Source organism: Numenius arquata, chromosome 4 (genome assembly GCF_964106895.1).
Source record: "Numenius arquata chromosome 4, bNumArq3.hap1.1, whole genome shotgun sequence".
NCBI classification, from domain to species: Eukaryota; Metazoa; Chordata; class Aves; order Charadriiformes; family Scolopacidae; genus Numenius; species Numenius arquata.
This window is the reverse complement of record NC_133579.1, coordinates 22,861,007-22,888,387: the sequence shown is the minus strand read 5'-3', so window position 1 is coordinate 22,888,387 and position 27,381 is coordinate 22,861,007. Positions and strand designations below refer to the sequence as shown.

Sequence of the window (27,381 nt, the reverse complement as noted above, 5' to 3'; positions counted from 1 at the left end):
TACAAAAGTATCTCTGAACTAATTCTATATCTGGGACATAATAATGAAATATTTCACCAGATATACTGAGTGTCATACAACTGATAAATACTGACATGTGTGGTTTCATGTTATTCTTTTTCTAAAGTGAAATGCTGAGATATAAAATAAACCTGCTCTTGACTCCATTATATGACTATAGAAATACATAGATTATCCTCACAAAAAGATGAATGTTTAAGCATTTTGTTGCATCTGAATGTAAGAACCAGGCAAAAACAATTAGCTATGTAAATAACTAATTTTCAGGGCTTTGGCCAAACAAGTAATTGAACAAAATCTTGAAGTTCATCTTAAACAAAGCCATTTGCTTTTCCTGTAAAATTTCAGAAGAACAATAAACAGTTTGATCTCCGAGATTTGTTTTACTTTTCTGTTGAAAGTTAAACCCACATAAATTAGAAACAAACCAGCTCATTTAGAAGACGTTGCAATGAAGTGTTTCAGCTTTTTCTTGTTTTTGTCTGTTTTTTTTCTTGGCCCAGAAAAATGCTCTATAGATTATTCTGATCAACCCAAACTTTTTTTTTTTTTTTTTCCCCCTGAAAAAGAAATGTTCCTTTTTTTCAGTCCCACTTCTAAATACAGTCTCTTGTTGTAACAGGTCACTGCTGCTGGGGAATAGCTTTAAGGACTTGTCTCACTGATGTCATAAGGCAAGCATGAAAATAAAACTACAAGGAAGGAGCTGGAAGAATTATCATTAGATTAATTATTCCACAGAAATTAAACTGGCATGATCATAATCCTGTGGTGGTTTCTTCTGCAACATGACTGCTATTTCCAGCGACTCTATATATTGATCTATTCCAGCTGTTAGTGAACAAAAATCAGAGACTCTTCTCCAAGCTGGATTTTACATTAACAGTGGGATACATTAAGCACACATGCTCCAAATCTGGCTTGTTTTTCATGGTAGAAAAATGGCAATATCCTAAAACTTAATAAGTGATGTATTTGAAAGCAACTATGTAGATAGGAAGAAGATAGTTATTCATGGCCAAGCAATCCAGACTTGACATCAGCTCCTCAGATGCCATGAAAGATTACACTTTCTCTTAAGAGATCTCTGAAGATCTGTTTCTTCTGTCTAGGCTTTGGCAGGGGATCTGTGAAATTTCCTACCTATGTTCATGATTGATTAAGATTTAATTGCGGTCTTAGGTCTGCCTAGGAGACCATTAATTTACAGAATAGGGATTTTTCAAAAGAAACTACTTAACCTCCAGACCATTTAGACATAAAACCAGTCAGCCAAGAAAAGGTTTACAGAGCGTGACAAAAGAAGGATTGCAAAATGTGCAGTGCCGACGTACAAAAGCTGTGGGACAGAAAAACCCTTGCAGTGCCTGTAGGAAGGGGTTTTTTTTTTTTTTTTTGCAACGTCCCTGTGCCTCACAGGAGCTCCATGGCCGACCGCTGAGCTGGGTTTCACAAATACGCTGAGGCGGCATTCTTTATCTGCAGTAATGCTCGTGTTGGCTGCAAAGGTCACCTTGACAAATGAACTTGCATGGTGGAAAAAGAACCTCCTCCACCAGTAAATTAGCAGGAAGGGACTGAGCTTGTTTTCCAGTGCTCATTGCAATAGCCGCAGACCGGTGCCATATGTACACTGGAAACAGTATGTGGAGCCGTGTGACAGGGGAGCCATTTTTCATGCTGAATTTACAAACACAGAGGTTTTTCTCAGATGGCTCTTTGATCTTTGGAGAAGCACTATTATGCACCTTAATTTTCAGTCATCTGGTGACTTTTGAAAATATTACCCCATTAGGTCCCTACAGCAAAAGCCTATCTTACTTCTTGCATTAAACTATAGTATAGAGAAGCTGTTAGTTATCCTAATCTCAAGGATTTACAGTACAATTCCCTAGGGTAGCCACTTATTTCCCTTAGAGACATCATTTCTTTCAAAGCTGAACAGGCCAAGAAGGCCAAGGATAAAAAGATGATGGTTTGGTGGAAAAGTCACTGAGTGAGGAGGAAACACATAACAAATGTTATCGGTCATGTGGCAGGAAAGTGAAGAAAATCATTACTTGCTAATATCTCCAAAATTTCAATGTATTTTCACTGGGAAAGAAGAACCTGAGCCGATAGTCTGTAACACTACCATTTCGTTTGTTCACCAGGGCCAATTTCTGGCTTTTGCCCCTCTGCAGCAACAGCCTGACCATGTTCACACCTGAACCAGGTGTACACTGAAGAGGCTTTTCTAGGTATGGTTTAAATCACTCCTCAAGAGCAGTGATAGTCTAACCTTTAAAAGTCATCTTTTTCACCGATCATTCCCCATTTAGCTTTTCCTCTCCCAAACCATCTTTCCAAACCGGTCTTTCTGCTACTTCTCCTCCCTGATGTTGCTTCATGTCTTTGACGTACAGGGAAATGTTAGGGGTAGGGTTCCTGCAGTCTAAAATGATTGCTCGCCTCTCTTTTCCAAAATGAGAATATTCATAACATATGATGTGGGCTGAGGGTTCAAAGATTATTATAAAGAGTATAGAAAACCCAGAATGCATGAGATCAAGGGCTGAAGGATTACTGCAGTTTGAGCAAAAACAGAGGAACTTTGTCTAAATCCAAACAAAGCCAAGCAATGGGTAAAACCCTGGCTTACTGATTGCCAAATGTAAGACATTTATTCCCCCCCCTCCTTTAGATGTTAACCAAGCACTGCTAAACTAACTTCAGCTAAACCACTGTAATGTATCAGAGATATTTTTATATTAACAGATGTTCTTCACTAATGTGACTTTAAAAGTAACTGTAACTGCCAATTTCATGTTTGGCCAGTAACCTTTATTTTAAGAACTGGGGTGAGTTTCTACTGAGTTTCTAATGGTCTATCGACCAATTCACTTCTCCTTAAAGGTGAGGACTTAATTTGAACAAAATATCTTACTAGTTTCACCCATTAGGTAATGCTAATTTAATCAGCAATATTATTTGAGAAGGACCGTAAATCATGAAATGTATTCCAGTAAAAGTACTTTAAAAAAATCCCTAACTAAATAGGCATTACATCTGAAAATTCTGTTGGACACAAACAGACAAAGGAAAAAAGAAGTTTTGACTTTCTATACATAATTATGGCTCTGAATATGCTCAATCAATTACAAATGTCCAATCTCCAAAATTCATTCCTTTAAACAGAAACATACATATCTAATTACCATGTATAAAAAATATTAGGTTAGTCTAAAATTTTGTTAATTATTTAACATGAAAGCAGAACCTGTCTTGGCAGTCAGGCAGAATTCGATATGCCTGTCTTGTACAATGCAGCAAAAAACAGGGGAGGAGAAAAGAAACTTCTATTAGCAAGTTTAAAAGAAGGAATCCATGTTAACCACTCCACTGTGAACCATCACAGACATTTCAACATACAAAATAAAATCTGAGAAATTAAAAAATATTTGCATGAGATAAAAAAGAACAAATAACCAGCAGCCCCCCTCAAAAGTAAATGTAATACTATTGTTTACCATTGCCACAATCCAACAGCATTAAGAGTGACAGTAGCTGAGGCTACAGATCTCCCTTGCCTGACTTCAATCCAGAGACCTAAACTCACCATGTTCAGCACTTGGCACACCCAGTGCGGCCAAAATATGTCTGTGACACCTGAGGAACCTGTGCCACCAGCTAGCACTGCTGAAAATGGTGTTTTGCCCCTGCTTGTGCAGGTCTGAATGGCTGCAGCGGGTGCAAGATAGTGGAGACTCAGGCCCCCGTGGGTACTTTTATCTGCTTGGAAAACGAGCCTACACCTCTTCAAACACAAATGCCTTCACAAGCCTGAATAAGGTTCCTGCTTGCTTTCAAGATCAAGGCTTATATCAAGATTTAGAAATCTCTGGTTTCACCAGCACTGTCCAGACAACATGAGCCAGCAGTGTGCCCAGGTGGCCAAAAAGGCCAACAGCATCCTGGCCTGTATCAAGAACAGTGTAGTGAGTAGGACCCGAGAGGTGATCGTCCCCCTGTACTCGGCACTGGTGAGACCCCACCTCGAGTACTGCGTCCAGTTTTGGGCCCCCTACCACAGGAAAGACATTGAGGTGCTGGAGCAGGTCCAGAGAAGGGCAATGAAGCTGGTGAGGGGTCTGGAGCACAAGTCTTACGAGGAGAGGCTGAGGGAGCTGGGGTTGTTCAGTCTGGGGAAGAGGAGGCTGAGGGGAGACCTTATTGCTCTCTACAACTACCTGAAAGGAGGCTGTAGAGAGGCGGGGGTCGGTCTCTTCTCCCAAGTTACAGATGATAGGACAAGAGGCAATGGCCTCAAGTTACGCCAGGGGAAGTTCAGGTTAGATATTAGGAAATATTTCTTTACTGAAAGGGTTGTCAGGCATTGGAATGGGCTGCCCAGGGAGGTGGTTGAGGCACCATCCCTGGAGGTATTCAAGAGAGGAGTTGACATAGTGCTTGGGAATATGGATTAGTGTTGGGTGGTGTGGTGGTGTGTGTGTGGGTTGCGTGTGTGGTGGTTTTGTTTTTGTGGTTTTTTTTTTTTTTTTTTTTTTTTTTTTCCATTGGTTGGACTAGATGATCTTAAAAGGTCCCTTCCAACCTCTGTGATTCTGTGATTCTGTGATTCTGTGACAAGATATATGCAGACCCATGATTTTCATGAATGGCAATTCAGAAAAGAGCAGTTCTTCAGGGCCAGCCATCACCTGCCATTTCCAGCTTTTCTCAGTCTCTCTTTTCTCTCTTTTCTCTTTGTCTCACTTGCAGAAATCCAGCTGGAAAGCCTGAGGACACCAGCCGTGTGACAATGTCACAGGTTTCATGTAGTCCTGCAAGATGGTTATCTGAGAGTTATTTCCTCTTGCAGCACTCTCTCTTGCATCAAAGCACTTCAGCTCCCTGTTGTTCCTGCAACAAATGGTGCTGACACCAGTGCCAGTGGTTTCACCGGCAGGGCTTTTTTGGTATTGGCAAGACAGAAGAAAAATGCTGATAGTGACTAAAAGAAAGTGCTGGATCAGAGAGAGGAAAAATTCAAGATATTTGATAAGAGATGGTGTTTTGAAAAGGCTTTCCTGGCAGCACTGTCAAAACTGCAGGAACAGCCTCCTTTGCCAGCCATCACAAGTGCAGGCGGCGCTCTTTGGATGCTCTGATGGATGAGTGTATCACATGGCCCCAGTTCTTGTTTTTCTGCAAATTTGTATGAGATGAGAAGGCAACTTATGTCTTATAGGACACGTGTTATTAACTTACTTAGCTGTGGGTTATGGCAGATGGGAAAAAGCATGTGTTTTAAAGGGGAGATGTGAAATCTGACACTGTCACCCACACAGGACGGATACAAGTGTTCTGATGAAGACGCTCCTTACCCCCAGCCCCTCTTTGCATCCCTGTCAGGAGTGAGGGTGCGAGAGACCTGCCAGGAATTCCCATGGGTCCATGTCTTGGGAGGGCTGCTGTGCTGTGTGTAGCATTCTGGCCCAATTCCAGCATACATCGAGGCCTTTTTACAGTACTCATGAAATTTCAGGCTGCTGCTTACACCACCTCTGCTGACTGTGTTGGTTTCTGTGTGCTGTGAAAATGTTTATTATTATTGTTATTATTATTATTATGATGCACTGGAGATGTGAGTCAGAAGCAAAAGCCTCCTGGGTGCTGTGCTTTGTACCAGCTATGCTGAAAAATGCTGTTTACCATCAAGCGCCTGCAGCCCCCCTCTGCCCATGCGGAGCGCTGTGCTCCCTGGCCTTGTCCTGATTGCAGTGCAGGCATAAAACGTCATTTTATACCCCTAAGATAGCTGCATTTCAGAGATGGAATTGCTTCTTTCGCACTACATAAACTCAGAAAGTTAAGGATATAAGAAAAAGCATAACAATAACAACTAAAAGTCAGAGTCTTTCCCATATTCAATTATGTGGCAATTTTAAAGCTGCCCTCTTGGGTCCTACGAGGCATAGCACTCTGGTCCATTGAAGAATTATTTCTAGCCTCGGAGGGTATGGACATATGTGCAGACATACAAGGCCTTAATCTAATCAGTGATTCAGGACTATGCTTTGTTTTTTTTTCAGGCCCTAGGCCAATTTTATAACGGAGGAAAGAGGTAAATATTTCCTTTATTTTTGTTTTTCTTTCTGGCAGGATGCTTAGAGAATATAGCAGCTGTCTGAAGGTGGGACCAGAGGTTTGCAATGCTGGTAAAATTTTGTTGTGGGGACAGTGAAGAGTGAGGAGGGGGCAGGTGACGAAGGGGTGGTGTTACTGGGGAGTGTGGTTTTCCACAGGGCTGAAATGCTGGCCGGGTGTCTGCACTCTGGTACCACAGCTGTTGCACTGCAGGCGACTAACACACCCCCTGCACACACACACAGGTACAGATGCACAAATGGGTGTGGAACGTGGGAGAGATCATGCCACGGTGAATGTATACACCTCAAGGGTTTTTAAAGCATTGAGTAATGACCAGCTGATAGGGTAATTATGCAGCCTGACCCTGAAACTAAAACCTTGAGCAGACTTGCCATGGCAGCAAAAAGTAGCTCTGCTTGCTTTGCCATCTTTTTTCTCATTATAGTCTTCAGACTGGTTACAGATCTGGCTATAAAATTTGAAAATTTGCTTAGGAATTTTAATTTACAGCTGCTCTTTGCAAAGATTCACTGCTATTGGAAAGAGATGGAAGCTGAGTGCGTGGAAGGTACACCTCGTGGTGACAGATGGGTTTAGAATTATCGACTTGAAGTATTTCACACAGTGTACCTTGTCAGGCACACCATGAGCCTTGGTTTTCTAGGGATTTCTTTGATTTGATTTAACAGCCCGTTGCCCCTTTGGATTATATGTTGACAATGCGTGAGAATTTATTACATGATCTCCCTTTTCCTCTGAAGTTTTTCTTTTTCACAGTTTGAGCAAAAGGAGTTTTGAATAACTCCAGGTAGGACCTCAGTTCAGGCTAAAATATTGTCCTCTGGAGTTTCCTCAGAGGCCAGTGGTCTATACTGGAGTTTCCACAGTGGGCAACCAGTGTTCTAACCCTACTTGGCACTAACAGTTCAGAATAAAAAAGAAAAAATACTGGGGATGGAGTTGGGTAGGAAAGGAAAATCTTGGTCAGAAGTGCCAGGGCTCAGAGATGGAAAGAGTTTTTTTCTGCAAACCAGAAAAATTAAGCAAGGACTGATTCCTGTGAGGTGCTTAGCATGTTGGCCACGATCCAGTAAAGCACTTAACAGTAAGCATACTCTGGCGAGTGCCATTGGGAACAGCCTGAGCACTAAGTACCCAGCAGGACCAAGCTCCAAATGGAGACCAGACATAAGCCAGATGGCATCATGTTAGCTTTGCCATATTAATAAGCTCTTTGGTTTGCATTTTAATACCTCTCTCTCTCTCTCTTCTTTTCCCCTTTCTTGCTTTGCCTTTTCTATAAAACAATCCATAGGTGCACTGGGAGAGGAGGCCAATGTACTGAAATCACCTCTTACCACCTTCTCACAAGCATGGAGTTAAAGCAAGAGCTGCAAAAACTGCTGCTTGTTTTTAACACAGATCTGACTTTTATCAGCAGTGCTTGGACAAGCACCATCAGGAGTTCAGAGCTGCTGAAGGAAGGAAAATGCTGACTCTGTCTTCTAATGAGCTCTCCAAATGTGTGTGGTGAGTGTGCTGTTGTGTTGGAGAGTATTGACGCCTGCATCAGAGGTTATTCTGATGTTCCAGTGGGGGGATGGAGGGGGACAGGTAGGATGGCTGAGCAGGGACAACAGGACATGGCTCTCTGCTTGTTCATAAGCTAGATTCAAACTGAACTGAAGCGAGACTGCTGCCATGTAGCGCTCAGTACTCACGCATCCACTGAGGTCACCTGTCAGAAGCCGGCGGGAAGAAAATAAAACCCGAGTTGCTGCTTTGTTTTTTTAAACAAGCTCCTGGCTTTCCACTTCTTCCTTTCCAGCACAGTTACAACTATCTCCAGAACTTCCTCAGACTTGTGACTTGTGCAGATGCCAGCTTTTACATGGATGTTTTTGAAGCTGAGGGCTGCCTAACTGGAAGGCGTCCTAGCTGGAGCTGCTTTCTTGCAGGGAGGGCATGGCGAGCAGCCGAGGTGGGACGTGTGCCTCTGCCTCTGCGCTGCTGGCACTGCTGACTCTCCAGACAGGCTGCAGCCATCACTTCTGCTGGAGCTGTGCATGCATGCGGGTTGTGCAGTGAGACTTAAGAGGAAATTTCTGTGATCATTTTAGCAGTTGGGCAACTGGAAAAGGAGCTAAGAGAAGCACCAGGCCTTTGCTTTCATGACTGCATTAATCTTCTCCTGGCTTTGGAGAGAAATTTTAGATTAACTTAGCACATGTTCTCAAGGAGCTTTCCTTCTCAAAGTTATTTGTGCTGTGGATCCTGCACTGATGAATGATAAAGCCAGTGAAATGGCCAATATAAATCAAACTTTGCTCGATAATAATTTTAGTGAGTATGCCTGTTGCTGTGTTGTTATTTAAGAAGTTGACAGTTGACTACCATGGCCCAGAACTTTTGAGATACATGGATTAAAAAAAATGGGTTTTTTGTCCTATCTTAGAAAGGGCTGGTGCGGACTGGAGGAAATACTAATGTTCCTTTTTTCATATCTATGTATCACCCAAGAAAATTTTTTTCTGAGGTATAGTTACGGAGTTCTTTTGGTCCAGGGGAAAGAGTTTCAGATGTATATAATTTTAAGAATATATAATGTTAATGTTATATATAATGAACACAATAACAAATAATGTTATTGCTACTGCTGGAAGAGTTTGTGGTTGGCAACCAAGCCATATTTATCATGTGAAAGTTTAGTTCATGGCAAATGTGGCATAATTCAGAGTTATTCTGCCATGAAAGACATAAAAGCCTAGCGAAGTTACTTTTTATTTGCCCTGTGCTAAAAGCAGGCCCCTGGACAGTTACAAAAGCTCACATTGTAAGGGGTGGCTTGTTAAGTCATCACAACTTGCTTGTGTTTCTGAGTCCTAATAGACTAGGAGGGAATGAAAGTAGTTCGGAGATAGTTGACTACTAGACAACAGCTATGGCCTTGGTACGCATTTGACAATAACTTTTGATCAAACAAGGAACAAACTGAAACTAAGCCATTTTCTATTTGTGATCTGCCTATTCCTCCAGAAAATGCTCACATAGATGTAGTTGTCACAGATTCAGGAGGTACACAAGTCTGTGGGCAGCTATTTTGTTTGTTTTTCCTACACTTTCAGTCCTTGCGTTGGTCATAAGCAGAGCTACAGTTCTGAAAAATTGACAGGGAAAGCTTTCTTATCTCACTGTAACACTTTGAGGCAATGATCTGAGCTGGGAGGTGGGTCAGGATAACCCCAGGTTATCCTCCAGCACACAGAAAAGAATCATAGAATAGTTTGGGTTGGAAGGGACTTTTAGAAGTCGTCTAGTCCAACCCCCTGTAATGAGTGGGGATGTCTTCAATTAGATCAGGTTGCTCAGAGCCCCGTCGAGCCTGACCTTGAAAGTTTCCAGGGATGGGGCATTGACCACATCCCTGGGCAATTTGTTCCAGTGTTTCACCACCCTCATTGTAAAAAAATTCTTCCTTATACCTAGTCTAAATCTACTCTCCTTTAGTTTAAAATGATTACCCCTTGTCCTATCACAAAAGGCCCTACTAAAAAGTTTGTCCCCATCTTTCCTTTAAGTGTTGGAAGGCTGGAATAAGGTGTCCCTGGAGGTGAACAACCCCAACAGTCAACCTCAATGTCCCACAGTCAAGCTTAGAAGTTGCCTGAGTCTGTCCTTCATGAGCAACTGGACAACACAGTAATTCCCCCAGGTGTCCATTTGTGACAAAAGTACAATTCAACAATTTTATAAAAATATTTCTATATGAAACAGAATATGAATAATAATGTGTGAATCAGGCCCAGCAAACACTGCAGGAAACACATAGCAAGTGCTAATAAGAATACGTTTGTGATAAAATTTGTGTCCAATGAAAATTAGACAACTACAGCAACTCAAAGCAGCCACATAGTTGCTTTTGTTATTATTTATCCTGTCATTAGGGTTAAAACCAGCCCCTCCATCAAAAGGCATTCAAAATGCTAAGAAACAGAGCAAATCAGAAAACTTTCTATGGTACAGACAGCAGAAGTGTATAAGTCAAGAATTTCCTCTCAAGATATTATCTGGTTGGTTTTTTCATGCAAAATAAACTAATTTCATTTTTGTTAGGGGAACATTGGATCATAGCATGATATCACAGTTAACCAAGAAGCTACCTTATCATAATTTCCAGGGAAGCAGGACTTTCCTATTTACATATTGTATAGGATAATAGTCAGAACTTAAATACAATGTAATACATAATTTGACCTCAGGCATTTCAAGGGTTGCATGAAAGAAACATAAACTTGACCTTTCAAAAAAGTTCTCCCACCATACCTGGTATGAACATGTATTTTCTTGTGCTTTCTTTGTTGAAATGCCCAGTGGCATCAGTGTGTTTTAGCTACTTGTTTAGACTTCTGAGTAACTATTTTGATTTCAACAATCAGTATTTAATATTCTAGTCACAAACTTTCGTTTCCACATAATCCAATTACCGAACTTTTCAACAGCTTTGATTTCAACAAATGCATGATTAAATAAGTAATTTAAATAAAGTCCCACATCAAAACAAAATGCTGAAGTCAAGATTCATTTAGAATAATCTTCAACTGAAGAATTTTGCATGATCTTTCATCTCCTTTTATCACAGTTTTGGTGTATTCTTCAGTTTACTACTTAAAAATGTAGGAGGGTATCTGCTCAGCAAGGTCTTTTCCAATGCTGTCAAAAATTTTCAAAGACTAACCAAGTTTTGTTTGATGACAAGACAAATGCAAAAAAACCACCCTCGTCTGCATAGCAAAAGCATTCACATGAAAGCATGGTTGTCATAAAAGCAGATTTTAGATGTTTTCTTCTTTACTTATGTACTTCCTATTTCATTAACCAATTGCCACTATCTCCTTAAATTTTTGGTTTTCTCTCAAGTTCCTTTAGATTCTTTTAATGATTGGAAGATTTGTTTGTTAGATTTGTAATTTGGTGCCGTATTATTTTATTTTATCTTTACATAAGCTGCACATTCTGAAAATACAGATAGGATGACATAAATCTCCACCAATCTTCTTATCTTAGGCACCTAAAAATTATTTTTATATTCATTTAAATTGATGTCCATGATCAAAATCAATTCAGTGATTCATCCCTAGAAGGCATAACTTCAGCTGCAAAGACCAACATACCTTTCCCGTTCTCAAAATCATGATTGCAAAACCACAAAAGAGCAACTCATCAAAATTCAAAAGTAATATTAAAAGCATAGAGAATATCACAGATAGAGGAAAAAAATCCCACAGCTTGATACTTACAGAATTTCTTAAAATCTAGCCACTTCTTTCCAACTGCTGGCCAGAGGATAGCTGTGCATGAGGCAGAGACACAAACAGTACATCCCTTTTTACCTGTCCAGACAGCTATTTGAAGTCTGCTAAAGAGCAAACTTCTGAGCAGTTACACAATGACAAAATAAAACGAAGGAAAAACACATACATGGTTTTGTGTCAGCTCTTTTGCTTTCTGCACAGCAATTCCCATGAAGATCGCAATGTAGAATATTTTTTTGCTGTTAGTATTGCTCACTTTGAGTTTTTATAGCTGCTTGGAGATCTACATCATTGTATTTGATTTCAGCTAATCAAGCATAGAAATGAGCAGGAATGCAGACACACAGCACTGTAAAAAACACAGAAGGAAGTTTTTTCAAACAAAATCCCTCTGTTAGGCAGTGGTTCCAATGATGCAATCAGAATAGGAAGGAAAGTCTGTGTTGCTTCATTGTTTTGTTTGGATTTTGGGGTCCAGTGCTAACTTGTGATAATATTTCCATTTGTAAGTATATTTCTCTGAGGGCAATCCAGAAAAGTGACTATGATGAATTTAATAGGAAAAATATCCCATTGAACTTGCTAAGTTTTTCCATCATGAGTGACCATTACACAATTGCCCCACTCAATTATCTTTCCTGTGTAGTTCAGTAGCTTTTGGCTAAGTTTATTACTTTTTATCAAAGTCCAATAAGTGCGCAAAGTGGATTCAATAGAAATGTAATTACAGAGAAATTCAATAACTGATTTATCCCTGTGAGGAATTTAAGAGTTTTTAAATAAGAGAACGGAGTGAATAGCATAGATAACCAAAAAGAAGCACGGCAATGTGCATCAGGGATATAGAGTTTGTTGCAGGAACATCAAGATCTTTGCAGACAAGCCCAAAGCCTACTGTCACCAAGAGGAGTTTCGGATATGACCTTAGATGTCGTGAGATGTCAATTACATTCATAATCCAAAGATTCGACTCTCTATAACCTCCACAGTTCAACAGTTAAAACAAACACGTCCTCTCTACAGACATGACTTATCTGATCGGCCCATCACACTGCGTAATTCTAAACAGGATTTTCCAGGTGGCATGTGCAGAGCACTGTGTCATCCCTCTGGCTTTAGGTAGCATGGTTTAAATGTGAGAAAGGCCAGTAGTGGCAGAAATGTTAGCTTAAGCAAACAGGATTTTTCCTTATGTCTCCCAAATATAAAATGCACAGCAGCAGTTTTGGAAAAAGTGAACAAATTCTTTTCATCAGATGTAAAATTGATATTGAAGATTAAAAAGATTCCTCCCCTTTTGTAAAAATATGTCACTCCTCTCAGTACAGGTAAGTATGTGTTGTTCATTGTTTATCTCTGAGACCTACCCATTGCTTTCAAGTGATCTTCAGAATATGCTACATTTGGTTTGCTGTAACTACGCTATAGGGCATTTTGTAGTTTGTCACAGATGATGGAAAGTGGTATTAAGTTTTTCACTAAATATAGGTCCCAAAAAACCACAGAGAAATGAATACAGAGCTTATTATCTTCAGCTATACCAGTTGCTTAAGTATATTGACATCAGTGAATGTTGTAAGACCTCGTGAAGATGGCCAAGGCCATAAATATGCATCTTCTATAAAGATATCAGAAAAACTCTTCCCACTATCTATTATTTTCCTGGCTGCTTCTGCTACCTGATGCAAACTGCTTTACTTAATTTCAAAGATGAATCCAATACTAAGTTTAAGTTTATTTGAAGACTTCAAAGATTGCCTATCAAATGTTATTGCTACTGACTTGTCCAGTGAATTCATGGGATGTGGCTATCTGCCGGCTTTGTGCATATATTAGGCAGATGCATATCATTTCAATGTTTGGTTCATTTCTATTGTTGCACATCCTGAGGTCTCCTTTGATTTGGATGAAATATAAAATCTATCCCAGTGATGGAAACCCATCACCAATAGTCTCAAAGGAGGTAACTTAATCTAGCCGTCCACTCGACTGATATAATTAGGAATGCACTTTGTCAGCCTTTGAGGGTTTAACTACAGCTGGCTGGGTTCAAGGCAGTCTCAGAAACAAATCTGTTCTTAGTAACACCATCTCCTTCACAGAATTACAGACATGCTTTCAGCAGATATAACCAGCTAACTGCTGAATGATGATTTTCCACCCACTTATGCAGCGGTCACTGTCTTTTTCAGCATAACTGAAGCCCTGGATCAATGCCATGAAATGATTCAGAAGCCAAAGGCTGAACTGACAGCTCAAGAATAAAGGTTATGAACCTTATTTACAGTGTTTGAATGTGACTCAATTCAGCCTCTGAACATTATCATATTTCTTATGCAGTTGATGAGGTTTAATTAGAAAAGAGGTTCTAATGGATATTCAGATGCTGACTGGCCTATTTATTGTTTCAGAAATAAAATATATTTTAGGTTGCATTCTTTAGGAAATCAGAACTCTAGTCTTCACATGGGTTAGCTAAATTAGGGGGAAAAAAATCTAACCAAATAAAAATTTAAAATCTTTAAATTTATTCATCCGGACTAGTTGTGGACCCCTGCTGTACCCTTGACTCTTCTGCTGGAGTCTGCAGGGATTCAGATTAATACCTTCATAGTGTTGTCAATAAGCTTTTCTATCTGAATATCACAAGCACCACTCCTTTTTCATGTGCTTCGCTCTGGTAGATATCTGATGTACACGAATGAAGGAGATAGATACTCTGTTACGGTTCACGTAAGTTGGATAAAATTTCCCCTCCAGCCTGCAAAATATTGAGAAAAATGCAGTATAGCTTTCCATCTATTTACTTTAAACATCTAGACTGAAAATACCCAGCCTAACCTATTAATCAGCAGAGTGGCCTGTTCAGAAGAAAACACTCTTTTTTTTTTTCTTTTTCTTATCAGTCCTGAAACATTAGCCTGAACACTTTGAATTCCAGCCTTCAAGGTTCCCCCTACAGCCGTGTCAGCTGGCTGGGCACAGGCTCCTTCAGGCCAGAAGCACTATAGCTGCAGGAGCACAGTGCTGCGCCTGCTTATTGGTTTGAGCAAAATGCTGTAACATCACTATACAGCTCCTGGACACAGGCAAAGGAAGGTCGGATTTTCTTGCATCCACCCCATAAAAAGATATCCTGAATTCCTGTGCATAATGTGTAATCACTATGTGGTAATTGTGAAATTCACTAATGCCATGGATTTTTTACCTCAGTGTTAAACCTTACTGTGTCAAACTGATTTTTTTTTTTTATTTTTTCATTGCTTTATTTGGTTCCTTTTTGCCTGTAATATAGATTTTCAATATGTGTCAGAATACAGGCATCACAATTGGGCCTTAAATACTGATTGTACATAAATTTCAGTATCCTGTGTGTGACAGCAAAAGAAAAGGACTATGCCTTAAATAAAACAGCAATACACCTCCTTCTTCCTTCAGTAAGCTGTAGGAGAAGGTTAACTCTGAAAAGTACAACTTACTGTATATTTTAGAATTCTTGATAGCACTAACAGTCTTAATTATAGACATCCTCATTGCCCACATGAATATCATACCCCATGTTAGAATGTGGAAAGAGAAAATGGGACATCCTATGACAATAAACGCCCTGTACAAATGAGTGATTACTTATAACTACAGTGACTCATTGTTGCATGGCACGTAATGTAATTAACTGCAGATTTACTTGTGTTCAGTGTAGACTGAGGAAAGCTGGTTTGGTTTGCATGGTCTTATGCATTGCTGAGTGTGGCACAGTTAACTTCAGGCTTGGCATAGCTAAGTCTTATAAAAAAGATTTGGTAGTTAAAAAAAGCCATAAGAGCTGGAGTCCATTATGGATGAAATGCATCTTGACCACACAAAACAGCTGCAGAGTCAATGTCCCTCCCAAAACTCTGTGGTGTGCTTCCTAAATACAGAACATGGAGGTCCTGTAAGTTGAAGAAAGCTTTTCAAAAATTGACATAGTAGGTTCCTTTGTTTATTTTTAATTGCCACTCTTCATCAGAGGCAACAGATGGCTTGAAGAAATACACTTGAAGAAGATTCCAGTTAATTTTTGATTTATGGGGTAAGTAATTCTAATGTTTGCCATATATTCTGTGAATTGTCAGTGACACATGGGTAGCCTTAAGCTTCATGCTCTGTCTATGGACTTGTGCATATTGTACACACACACATAAATAAGAATAAATTTATTCTTCCAGAAACCTCACATTCTCAGTAATGATGTTATCCTTAAATTCTGATGGTTTAATTGCTTTTTAGCAATTAGGATGGAAGGAGGGAAGAAAGCAAGCAAGCAAGGCAACATCAAAGAATTTCAGCAGATCACTGGGGATTATGGTGAAATGCATCCTCTGAGTGGAAGATGTAAGAAGGACCCTACACAAGGCGGACACAATTGTTTCAGCAGGAGACTAGAGACTCCCACATATTTAAAAGACCCCTCTCCTGTGCTTGGCCAGCTGTCCCTGCTTCCTTCTGCCCACCCTCTCTCCAAAAGCGAGCACTTTCAATGTGAAATCCTGCTGCAGCCCAAGTACAAAGGCTTCCTTTGTCTCTGTTCACCAGGATAAGCTCGCTGCTTCCTTTCACTTCCTTGCACATGCATGATCTGGGCACCATCTGGCCCAGAAATGGCCAAGGACAGCCAAGCTTGCAAAATACCTACAGAGAACGGCCCACTCCATGTTTCACCTGTAACTACAGAAAAGTTTTTATATTCACCTCTGCTACATCCAGACAAATATTTAGAACTTGAGTTTTCAAAATATTCAAATAATGGAGGGAAATATTGCAAAAGGAAGACAGACCTAGTCACCATTATGTTTTACTTATCTAAGACTTCATACTGATGTCTTATTCTGCAAGAATCCTATTAAGTAGGAAGCAAGCCTGAGCTGAGAAAAGAGATAGCACAATCAGATCATGCCTGTGGACAGCAAATCTGAATTCTGATGGCTTGATCCCATTTCCACTGAATTCAGAGGTAAAACTTCCATTACTATACCTAAGTATCCATTATTAGCTCAGTTTATGTGCATAAACAAGGCTCATATCCCACTTGACATTCCACTGCAGGATTTATTATTGACCTTTTATTAGACTAGAATATAAAAAAGACAGAGCATTTCTTGTCAGATTGAACGCTAGAACTATCCAGTTCTTGCTCTCGTACTAATGTTAACCTTAAAAAAGGATCTGACATTCTCACTTTTAGATACCCTTTTGACTGCTAGGTATGATAATCACCAGGCCAGAAAATAAGCCTGCATGATATTTTGTTCTGAGATTTTATCAGCCAGAAAAAGGGAAACTGATGGGGAGGAGGCTCTCCTTTGCCATACCTAGAGGTTACACAGACAAACCCAGAGTCTGGATAACTTCAGACACTCTGCAAGGGTGTAGTTAGTGAGGAACATACTACTCAGTGAGTCAAATTCAGGCCTTGTATAAATTTGTTATTCCCTGTCAAAATCTGTCCATTGGGAAGTCAGTATTTTTCTGATTAGCTGTAGTAAAACATGAAGATTTACAGCTCTAGAGCTTCTTCCATCCCTGGTAGCAAATTGTGAGAGTGACCTGATGTCTGCTGTCTTGAGGTTTAGCCCACAGATGTTTAAAACACAGTTCCCCAGCCTGCTCTTGCTTTACTTGTCTTCCAGTTGGTAAATGATGTTAACCCACCTGGACTTCTACATCCAATATAGGCTTTCAATATACATTCCCTTCTGTCTCTCTGCATTAGTAGGGCTCTTCTACCCTCCACAAAAAGACTTATGGTCATTATTTTGCTCATTATGTACCCAAACTAACTTCTATAGAAAGAAATGTTATAAAAGGCTTATATAGTCCTCAGGCAGAAATCCAATAATGGCAACACTTAGTAGCAAAGATTTCTGTCTCTCCTTAGTTCAGCTTTCTTCTGTCTAAACATCCAGCATAGCTCCATCCTAAACTGGGTGATTTCACACTTCTGAAAATCCCATAGGCTTACAGCAGCTGAGTATTATACATAGCATCCTAAATAAGAAAACATAACCGTCTTCAAACGAACAAGCTGATAATAGGCTCCCTGCTCCAGTGTTTGTTCCACTCTCCTCAGAGACCAGAAGCTCCTTCAGAGTCTGGAAAGTTAACAGATACAGACAGGGGAAGAAGTGAATTACAAAGACAGGGGATTCCTCACAGAGGATCAGTCTTTCCCTTACATTAATTACAAGGGATGCCAACTCAAGCAGTTCTGCTGACTTCTGCTAAAATAATCCGTCAGGGTAATAGGGGCTCTTTTTCAAATAACCTGTGTTTTAAAACATTTCAGCTTTTGACTTCAAAATCCCCACTTAAATGCCATTCCAAAACCCGTTACCACATACGTCTGATGGAACTCAGTGGTCAACTATAAATGGCTCCACTACACAATGTCCTTTGGGAGATGTTTCTTTACTTGCTCCAACTCCTTTTATTTGCACACAAAGAGGAGAATCAGGTCATATACCTGTGAAGGTGGTGCTTCTCTTGTCCTGATTTGTTCTCCTCTTCCTCTCACCCCCTTCGGAGTCCCTGGCACATACAATAGGACTCGGAAGACTATGGGGGGTGTGTTTCCATAGAGAGGGAAAGAAGGAGGCAGGCAAAGGGGCCAAAATCCTAGAGAGGATGCCTGACTTCAGTGACCAGTTGAGACATGACTCTGGACACTCTTCTCCTAGTTTCCCTCCTGTGCTCTTTTAATGCACCCATCAGTGTTACCTGAAGACTGCACAGAGCATGATCCCACCCTGAAGGTGGACGTGGTGCCTGCTAGCCTTATTCTGCTGTGCCACCACGCCAGCTGGAGAAAAGCACTGCAGTGGGCCAAGTGTCTGCTAGTACTGTGGTTAGCCAAAATCCAGGATGTTAACTTGATTGTTTGCTGTGGATACTCCCCATTATTTCAGGATGTTATTCTATATTTGTACAGTGCTAACCAGATGCTTTTCAGATACTGTCCTAGCTAGGACTTTTGCTAGTCTTTCAGTCATGTGTTGCAGTTCCCACCACTGCACATTTTCCACACATTTACACTGAATTATTTTGATCTCCTGTGCAAAAATAACACTTTATGGTTCTTTATTCCTGGTTGTTTGTTATGCCAGTGCTGTCAGTCTGCCAGATGCAATCTGAAGGTGTCTGTATAGGGCACACAGGGCTCTCAGGTCTTACGTGTATTTTGCGGGCAGCCCCAACCCTCATGTAATCAGAGATAAGTGACTTAGTTAAAAATGAATGGGGCAGCTGGCTAAATGCTCAACCAAACAAAATGATCAAAGCGACAGTGCCAGATGTTTTCCATCAGCTCTACATATGGAGGTACCAGGGAGAACAGCAGGAGCACCAAACTAAAAAGAAACCAGAGAAGCCAACTCTAGTTTCAACCATAACATGAGGAACTGGCTATAAATACTACATTCCTCAGTGAGGCTCCCAGAGGACATTCTGTAGGTATTTCTAAAACCTACAGGAAAAGCGCGTCTCCCATTGTCTGACTAATTTATACGCATCCTCCCAGTAACTATTTTATTAAGAATCATCATTCTTATCATCTATTAAAATATACTTTTAAGAAAATCATATTTTAGAAAGCTGCTAGAGATTATAAAGCATTTTTTTTTCTGCAAGATATATTTTTTTGCCCAACCTGTGCCAATACAGTCTTTTCCTAGACTACTGTTTTGTGGGGTTTCTTTTACCACTTTTAGTACATTTTGAAATTCTAATTTCATAGGTTTTGAGTCCAAGTTACTACAAGACGTCCAAGTAATTTCAAGATTTACTGTGGAAAAGGAGCCAGATTTTTATTTTTGTCTTCTGGGGAAGTTTATGGTAGAGTGAGATAAACATCCAAAATAGTTAAGGTTGTTTATCCTGCATCACTTAGAAGACATTCTTGATATCACTTGTATACAACTGAGCAGGGGAGCTGCTCAATCAGTGCTGACAGAAATTAAACCCAGATCACCCAGCCTTGGGGCATACAGACCTTACTTCACCGCAATAAAATCTGTTTCTGTTGGGATAAAATCTGAACTGCTCATACAGCTCCTCTTGCCACAAGCCAAATTTTGGCGCATAAATGCTCCTCCTCCAGTTTTGTCCTTCCAGAGACACAGTCATTATTTCAGGACACTTTTAGCTCACCATGACATATCTCTGTAGTGTCTTTGGGCTTGCAAGAGGGGATGAATATTGCAAAAAGGATCTGCTGTAATGCTTGTCCAGTGTAATGACTTTACTATTGGCCCCAAATCTGCAAGTCTTAGGCTTGGAGAGCAGGAATCCTGGAAGCTACCAGCAGGTAACTCAAGGCCACATAGAAACTTCAGAAAAATTTCCTGTTTTTTTCAGTGTTTCAGTGTTGTCTGCCTGAAAGTCACCCCCTGACAGTAGGAGGAGGGAGACATGCTGAACATGAAGAGGTTGAAAAGGCATTTCCCTGAAGCAACTGGATGTGCCAGACTTACCCTTGACTAGAGGAAAAGCTGAGAAGGGGTCTTGGATGAGTTGTTCGGTGGTGCTGAAATCCACTTTGTCCTTTACCTTTGTGGAGCATACCCGTAAGTTTGGTAGTGTATATGCCATTCTTTGCATGAATATTGATTATAAAGATGTTTATTCCATGTATAAAAAGCTTGATGTGCCCTTTAAAGCTGCTCTAAACCCATTCTGCAGGAAAAAACCCTGTCAATGGGCTTTTTCTTTCCTCTGATTCTTATCTCATGCACATATAAGCCCAAACCACTCATTGCAGTGGAAATATCTGTGATTTGCAGTGCAGGAGGAGTTCTTTGTTGGTAGATATGCCAGTAACAAACAAGCTGAGGGATGCACTAACTCTCATACTTGAGTAAATGAAAGCTTTAGCATGACTCACTTAGGAATGCTTTGTACTCCCCTAATTGCATAATTACCTTAGAGACCTCACTGGCCATTTGGCATAGAGGTCACGCCTGCTTCCTCTGAGCACAAGAATAACTCCTCCTAGGGTGTCCTAGCAGGATAAAAAGGAGATGGAAGGAAGATGTATGGCCGTGCTCCCGCTTTTCCTCTATATAATCCAGGAGCAGTATTTGTGCACAACTGCAAAGTCCTTCGTCTTCTAAAGTGAGGATGGAAAAGTTGTCCATTACTTAACATAAATCAGCACTTTAACCTTTACACTGAGACAGTATCTGTATTGAAAGGAATAGTGTGATATTCTAGGGTGTTTGCTACTGGTACTTCTGGCATCTGAGTTCTAATAAACGGAATTAAAAAAAAAAAAAGACGGGGATGCCACAAGCACAGGAGTCTTGCCCACTATACTCATATGCCATCAAATTAGTCTGTCTGCAAAGCAAAGAAAACAGAGCTCTCCCCAATACTTTGTTCACAATAAAAATAAAGAAAAAAAGATATGAATAATATAAATGTTATCAGCAATTGAAGTCATGCAAAGCAGGTGACAAGTGAAGTGAAGGGACCTGAATGTTCCATGAGAAAAATGGAAAATGAACTTGCTAGTTGCATTAATGGAATTAAAGGAAGATTTGGCTGGAGAATTCTCCTGGACTTCTAGCAAACTCAACAGTGCAGTTTCAGGGCTCAGTCCATGTGTAGAACTGGTAAAGTAAGTAAGTCTGCAAGATGGAACAAAAGGAGAAAAATAGAAAAGAATGATATAGATAGTTGAGGAGGAGATATTTAAGTACAACTATCTTTAGTCCCCCTGATGCTGTCTTGTTCTGGAGAATGGCTGGAATTTGTGGTCCCTCTTAACCTTTTTATTAATGTTACCCAACAGTAAGTTTGGAAGCTAGAATTCTCCTTTGCATATTGGTGATGGCATTGCTGTGTAGTCAAACATTCATCCCACTCTCCTCTTCATTACACCTATGAATTTACCATCCTTTATTGCACACTGGTGCATCTTCCATTCAAAGCAGCTAAAGCACAAAGCACATCTTCTCCTGTCCCCCTTACAGCCCACCAGCTGATACCCCCTAACATAACATCTAAGTTACTTTATTAGTGTAAACTTTGGTGTCCATGGGCTTCTCATCTGTGTAATTGGATTGGCAAGAGTGTTTAAGATGACTCAGTTGTTTAGAAGTTCGTGATGGCTACTTAAATCTTTCCTTCTTTTTTATCAGTGTCTTTTTAAATAGTGGGAAGCAGAACATTTTAATGTCGACTGAGGCTGCATGAGCTTCCCCTTTCTGTGAGAAACCTCTGCTTAGAGGGTTCCCAAAGTGAAAGTGTTTGCAAGAGAAAACATAGCTTGGAGACACTCACATCCAAGCCTGGCTATGGTGAGTGGAGCTGTTCTGATATAAAGGGAGCATCACTCTAAAGCAAGAGAAATGTTTTGGGGAGAGGAAAGAAAAGGAAAGATATTGATTCCTAAGCTGAAAGAAAGCTGCTCAGCAGTTTATCAGGTTGAAAGTTAATATCCAAGACTGATTTTGTTCTCACAGACAGATATCTGAAGTACGGACTTAACTAGACCTACATCTAACTAAACCCAACTGAATTCAGAGGAAAGTCAGATTCTGGTTCCCAACTGCCTTTGTTATCAAACAAAAAATAGGCAACACCTCTGCTCTTTGCATGCTTTTTTGAATCATTCTCCTGGAGAGTCAAGGAGTTAGCATGCCATAGTGTGGGTAGCTGCCCTGGGTATCAAGGAACACCAGACAGAGTCTATAGTTAAACTTCTTGCATTAGGATGGCGGCAGAGGAAACTATACAGAAAATGCAGTCCAGGAAAGAGTTCTTAGAAGATGAAGTAGGGATTAGGCCAGAGCCTATTTTACCATTTGCTAAAATGCTCAGTGCATTTGCCTTCATGGATTCTGCATTCCAGAAGACTGCATGCTGGGTTAATAAAATCCCTCTCTTGAACAGGCTTTGGAAACTCAGACGGTCACTGACTGCCCATATGGCAGAATTTGGCTATTGCTATTAAACAGCTGCAGGAAGTTGAGTACAAGAAAGGGAAGACAGCACCAAAATCTTATGGACACATAGACATATAGAGAGACACATGACTATGCCTCGTGGCAGGAGCTTCCAAAATATGTTCTCCATCGAAATGCCAGGATCCTCTTTTGTTGGTGTTTTTTCTGTTTGGTTTTTTTTTTGTTTTTGTTTTTTTCTTTCAGGAACTGCAATTTGCACTTCTGCTTTTCTTAGGTGATACGTATGTGATTTAAACCCTCATGCACCCTGAGCTTAAGTTTCAGGAGCATTTTAAAACAATTAGCACACCTACAAGAAAAATAGCAAAACACCACATTTCCGTTGCTCACAGACTCAAAGGGAGATTGAGTTTAGCATTCTTCCTTGGGGAAGAAATGACATGCTCCCCAGTAGCCCAATGCCAAACCACTGCTCTCTGTTTTGAGAAGCAAATGCCATTCTTACTGCGTCTAAAAGCCCAGACTGTGTTTCTTTTCTTAACATGAAATTGTGTATTTTGGTACTGCTCTCAAACAACAGTTTAACAGAACAAAGGAGTTATCTTTATGAGACAGCCAGGGAAATACACAAAGAACAGGAAGATGCAGCTAACCTAAATAATGACATTGAAAACAAAATAGCTATTGGGCTATAAATAAACAATATGAAGTAAATATAATTATTTTTATTAAGAGAAGACACAGACTTAATTCCTGTAAATAATCACATCTACTGTTTTCTCAGATTTTAGTTCTCATTTTTTTCAGTCAAGCCACAGAATAACATTTCCTACTTTCTTCAACTTTTTACAGTATGAACTTTCATACCACTTCTTTTGGAGAAAACTGCAAAACTCAGACAAGCACATTTAGGAGAAAGGTCAGATTTTTTAAAACAATAAAATTGCCCAAACTGCTGTTTTTAAACTGTGCAAATACCTGCATTCTTACAGAGCAGGGAAGTAAACATACACACGACTGCATTAATTAAGACAATGCTTAGTTTCCTGCAACCCAAAGGAATTTTCTTATTTAGACTAAGTCTTTAACGATGCAATCTCCCATTGTGTGTATGTGGGTGTGCAAAGCACCAACTGCAATTTCACAAAAAGGCAAGGGCTGGTCCTGATGAGGTGGGTGAATAGGGAAGGAATTAAATAATCCTCTAAACCAAAGCCAGAATCAACTTTCTGAGCGCCAGATTCAGTCACTCCAAACTTCTAACTTTCTGTAATACAGTCCTAAACGACCTCAGCAGAAGTGTAATTCACATGCTTTTTTTTTTTTTTTTCCTGGGGATTGTCTTGTTGAGTATCTTGGGCAGGAAACTGGCCTGCTCTGTTGACTTACAAGATTGAAAATAAGCACCCGTGTTTCCCCCTCCCAATCCTGACCAGCGGCACTGGGCTGAAGCACTTCCCCGGTGGAGGCAAGAAACGTGCGAGAGCAAAACGCTCGTGAAGTGGCCGAGTGATTGGGAAACGCTCTCAGGCTGACATACGGTCAACAATACCCGCGACTGGCCCCGGCGAAATGTCAGGGCATGGTACCGGTCCCCATCCCTCAGGCTTTACCTGCTGCTGGGCGAATGGCTGGGGGGGATGTCCTGCACAAAGCTCTGCTCCATGCCTGGGATCCTGGCTGGGCTGTGGGGATGGTAGGCTGTCAGGACCACGCTGCCCGAGTCCTTCATCTCCATGGTCATAGGCGCATGTTGGCCCTGCTGCCGGTGACAAAGGCGATTGAGGGGGGTGCTGACAGCCCCAATGGGAGGCCAAGCGGTCCTGTCACAAGTAGGAGTGCATGTCCTGACTCTGTAACACTCTCTCGCCACCGTTTGCTGTCAGGAGAGCTGTGTAACTGAGACACGGCTCCTCTCCCTGTCAGGAAAGCTGAATTAGCATATATTCAAAAACACCGCCCACAAAGCAACCCACAGGGAAGTTACTACGTTCCTAGGAAACTAGAAACCTGAGTAATCCGACACAGCACCGAGCGACCGCTGGGAAAACTTCTTGCTTGCTTTCTTTTTGTTTCTTTTTTAAGAGTCAGTTTCTTAATACTCCTCCTGCTCCTGAAATAGGCTCGACTAAGTGAAATTATTTGCCAGTTAAGCAGCAGGACGAGTGGAGAGCACTACTCAAACACAAAACGTGGTTTGGCAGGGCAGGGAGTGACATTTAAGCTGCTTACACGAGAGATTCAGAAACCCAGTAGGCTGTGCTCTGTTTAAATAATCAAGGAGCAGGAACCTTGATTTCCTACATACTGGATCATTTCTGTGGCAGGGAACTACACTTGCTTTCTCCTGAAAACAGATTAAGCTTTTGTTTTGCCTGATGTGACCATGTACAAAATGAGAAGGGCGCTGGGAAAGGAGTGAATTATTTTTACAATAGCGTGCGTTCATCTGGAGCAATCCCATAAATAAATACACTCCGAGGTGCTTGATATTTTTTCATGCTTGCACTTGATGTTTGTATGCTAATTGAATGTTTTTCTCTCAAAAGGAAAATCAGCAAGCAAAAATATTGGGGTCCAAATCTGGAGTAACACCCAGGGAAAACTTTGCAGACAAAATGAGAAAACTCACAAAGCCCTTTATTTTCCTCTCCAACTTCTTCAGGGCATAGGGGTTTTTTGAAAAGAAATGTTTCCAATAAATGTTCGCTCCTGAAAACTATTGTCCTGCCCATGAAATCATGGGAAAGATGTCCCTAATTTTACTCTATGACCCACAGCAATCTGAGGGTCTTGTGAGCACGTGGGCAAAACACCAGCCTCTGTGCACCTTTGTCAGAGCTGCGGGCAGCATCCCCAGTGTGGGTACTGTGCAAAATGCCTTTCAGGCTCCCCTTTCACACCCCCCTTGAGGGAACGTGCTCTCTTAGCACTGCTATGGGGGCTACCTAAATTACACTGTTTCTCTCTCCAGCTGGCGAATTAGCTCAGGTTTTGAAGGGTACAAAAATGATTCACCTCATCTCCACCTTTCCCCTGAGCTCCATATCCTGCCTGGAGGGGCAGGACGGTTTCAGTCAAATATGTTGCTGCGACTCATGTAGGCAGTGCCCAAGTTAATTTTAAATTAACCAGCTTAGGACACTGATAACAGTAGACTTGGCAGCATTTCTTGCCAGACTCACCCAGGAAGCATAAATATTTGAACATGCAGAGCCTCTAGGCTTGCTCTTGCTATGCTGTTAACATGTCCTGGATTAAATATTTTAAAGGCAAGATGCACAGGATAAAATCATGGTTGCTTCCATGGCAGCATGGAGGCCCTCTGGGAGCCCCCATGCAACCATATGCTAGAAACAAAGGAGAAGGCTCTAAGCTAACTCTGGAAGCATTGCCTACTGCCCATGGTGCCTCCAGGGAGTAGCAGGGTGAATGCAATAACCAGTGAAGACCTCATTGTGCTCTGTGATTTGGGAGAGGGATAGGGTCTGAAAAATTAGGATAGATGCTATCATGGATCTCATATCCCAACTCTGTGGAGCACTGACTGAATGCCAGGCTGGTGCCTGGCTGTTGGATGAGCAGGGATGCTGCTGCTGATGTAGTTTTTTTTCCCTTCCTACCCTGTCTTTACATTCCCCTTCCTGGACCAGAAGGTGGGTACCCCACTTCTCTGATTTGTAAAATTTGTATTTGGAACAAGTGTAAATAGATATTTTGAAAATTAATCACTAAAAATACACACATAAAACTGAGAGCTAAAATTTTATAATAATACGTTATAAAATATCTGCTGACACCCTTTAAAGGCATCCTCCACAGTTTATTTCAAGAAACTAAACATGTGAAGAAATACACATCGTGGAAAGGAGCAAACACTATCAGAAATAGAGTAGGTGTCCTTTAGGAGATCAGGCTGCAGACAAAGTATTGGCTGCAACTCTAGGAAAGTCTTTTTTTCTCCCCTTCCTAGCATCGTGCCTCTAGGCTTTCTCCAGTACCATCAGACAACAAAATGATGGTTATGCACTTTAGGCTGTGTGTAGATAAAGCCCACAGCAGAAATACCATGCATTTTTAGTATTATTTTTATTTCCCCTCTTCCCATAATAAAAAAAAATAAAAATCAAACACCAATATGACTTAGAATGACCCTTTTAATAGTAAAATGCATATAAAGAAAAGAGGCCTACACATTAAATGGGATTTTCTCTCTAAGAAAAATAAACATGGAAGATTTTATTTGGAGATTTATAAAGTGCTGGTGCATAAACTGGAGGCTTGTATGGAAATGGCAGTCTGTTTGGCACGAGTACAAATAGATATTTTGAAAATTAATCAGCTAAAATACATATATCAAATTGAGAGCTAAAAATGTTCATATGCGTAATGGCTCTTGGGGTTAGACATCTGCATATTAGTGAAAACTAAAAATAATGCTAAATCAGCTAGAGATACACATCAGCCATTAAACAAAGTTTTAACTGCCGTAGGAAAAGTGTACAAGGCAATGTAAGCCAGATTCTGTCTTCAGTCCTAGCTGTGCAATTCTATTAGTTAAGGGAGAATTTATTCTCCTGGTTTCTAAAGAAATAAGTAAGAAAATGTTTTAATCCAACACATTTGTGTTTCTACAAGATCCCTTTCAATATTAGATTGTGGAGTACTCAGGACTATGACACTTTCAATTGTTTTTTCAGGTAGTTAATAGCTCCATAGACCTTTCAAATACACTGGAAATTCCAGGTTGGTGAGAAATCACGTTATGATGATGTTTTTGGAGGCAACCAGTAAAGTGAAGTTACAGCAAGAGAAGGATCTGTGGGGGATCTGTAGCCAGTGAACCCGTAAGCAACTCCCTCAGGTTTGGTAGGCATGACCTTGTGCTTTTGAATGTTCCATTGCTCTCGTGCCAAAGGGAGTGCTTTGCACTTTCACAAATTTGGCAGAAGAGTTGTATATATATGGATCAG

General features: G+C 40.6%; 1 protein-coding gene across 1 annotated transcript in view; it reads right to left on the bottom strand.

Moving 5' to 3' along the window:
* Window positions 1-24,152, bottom strand: part of ARHGAP28 (Rho GTPase activating protein 28) — a 73,855-nt gene extending 49,703 nt beyond the window's left edge. Inside the window, exon 1 of the mRNA XM_074146387.1 lies at window positions 24,022-24,152. Within this exon, the coding sequence (XP_074002488.1) occupies window positions 24,022-24,152 (131 nt within the window). The remainder of the gene's footprint in view (window positions 1-24,021) is intronic.
* Window positions 24,153-27,381: the final 3,229 nt, after the last annotated feature.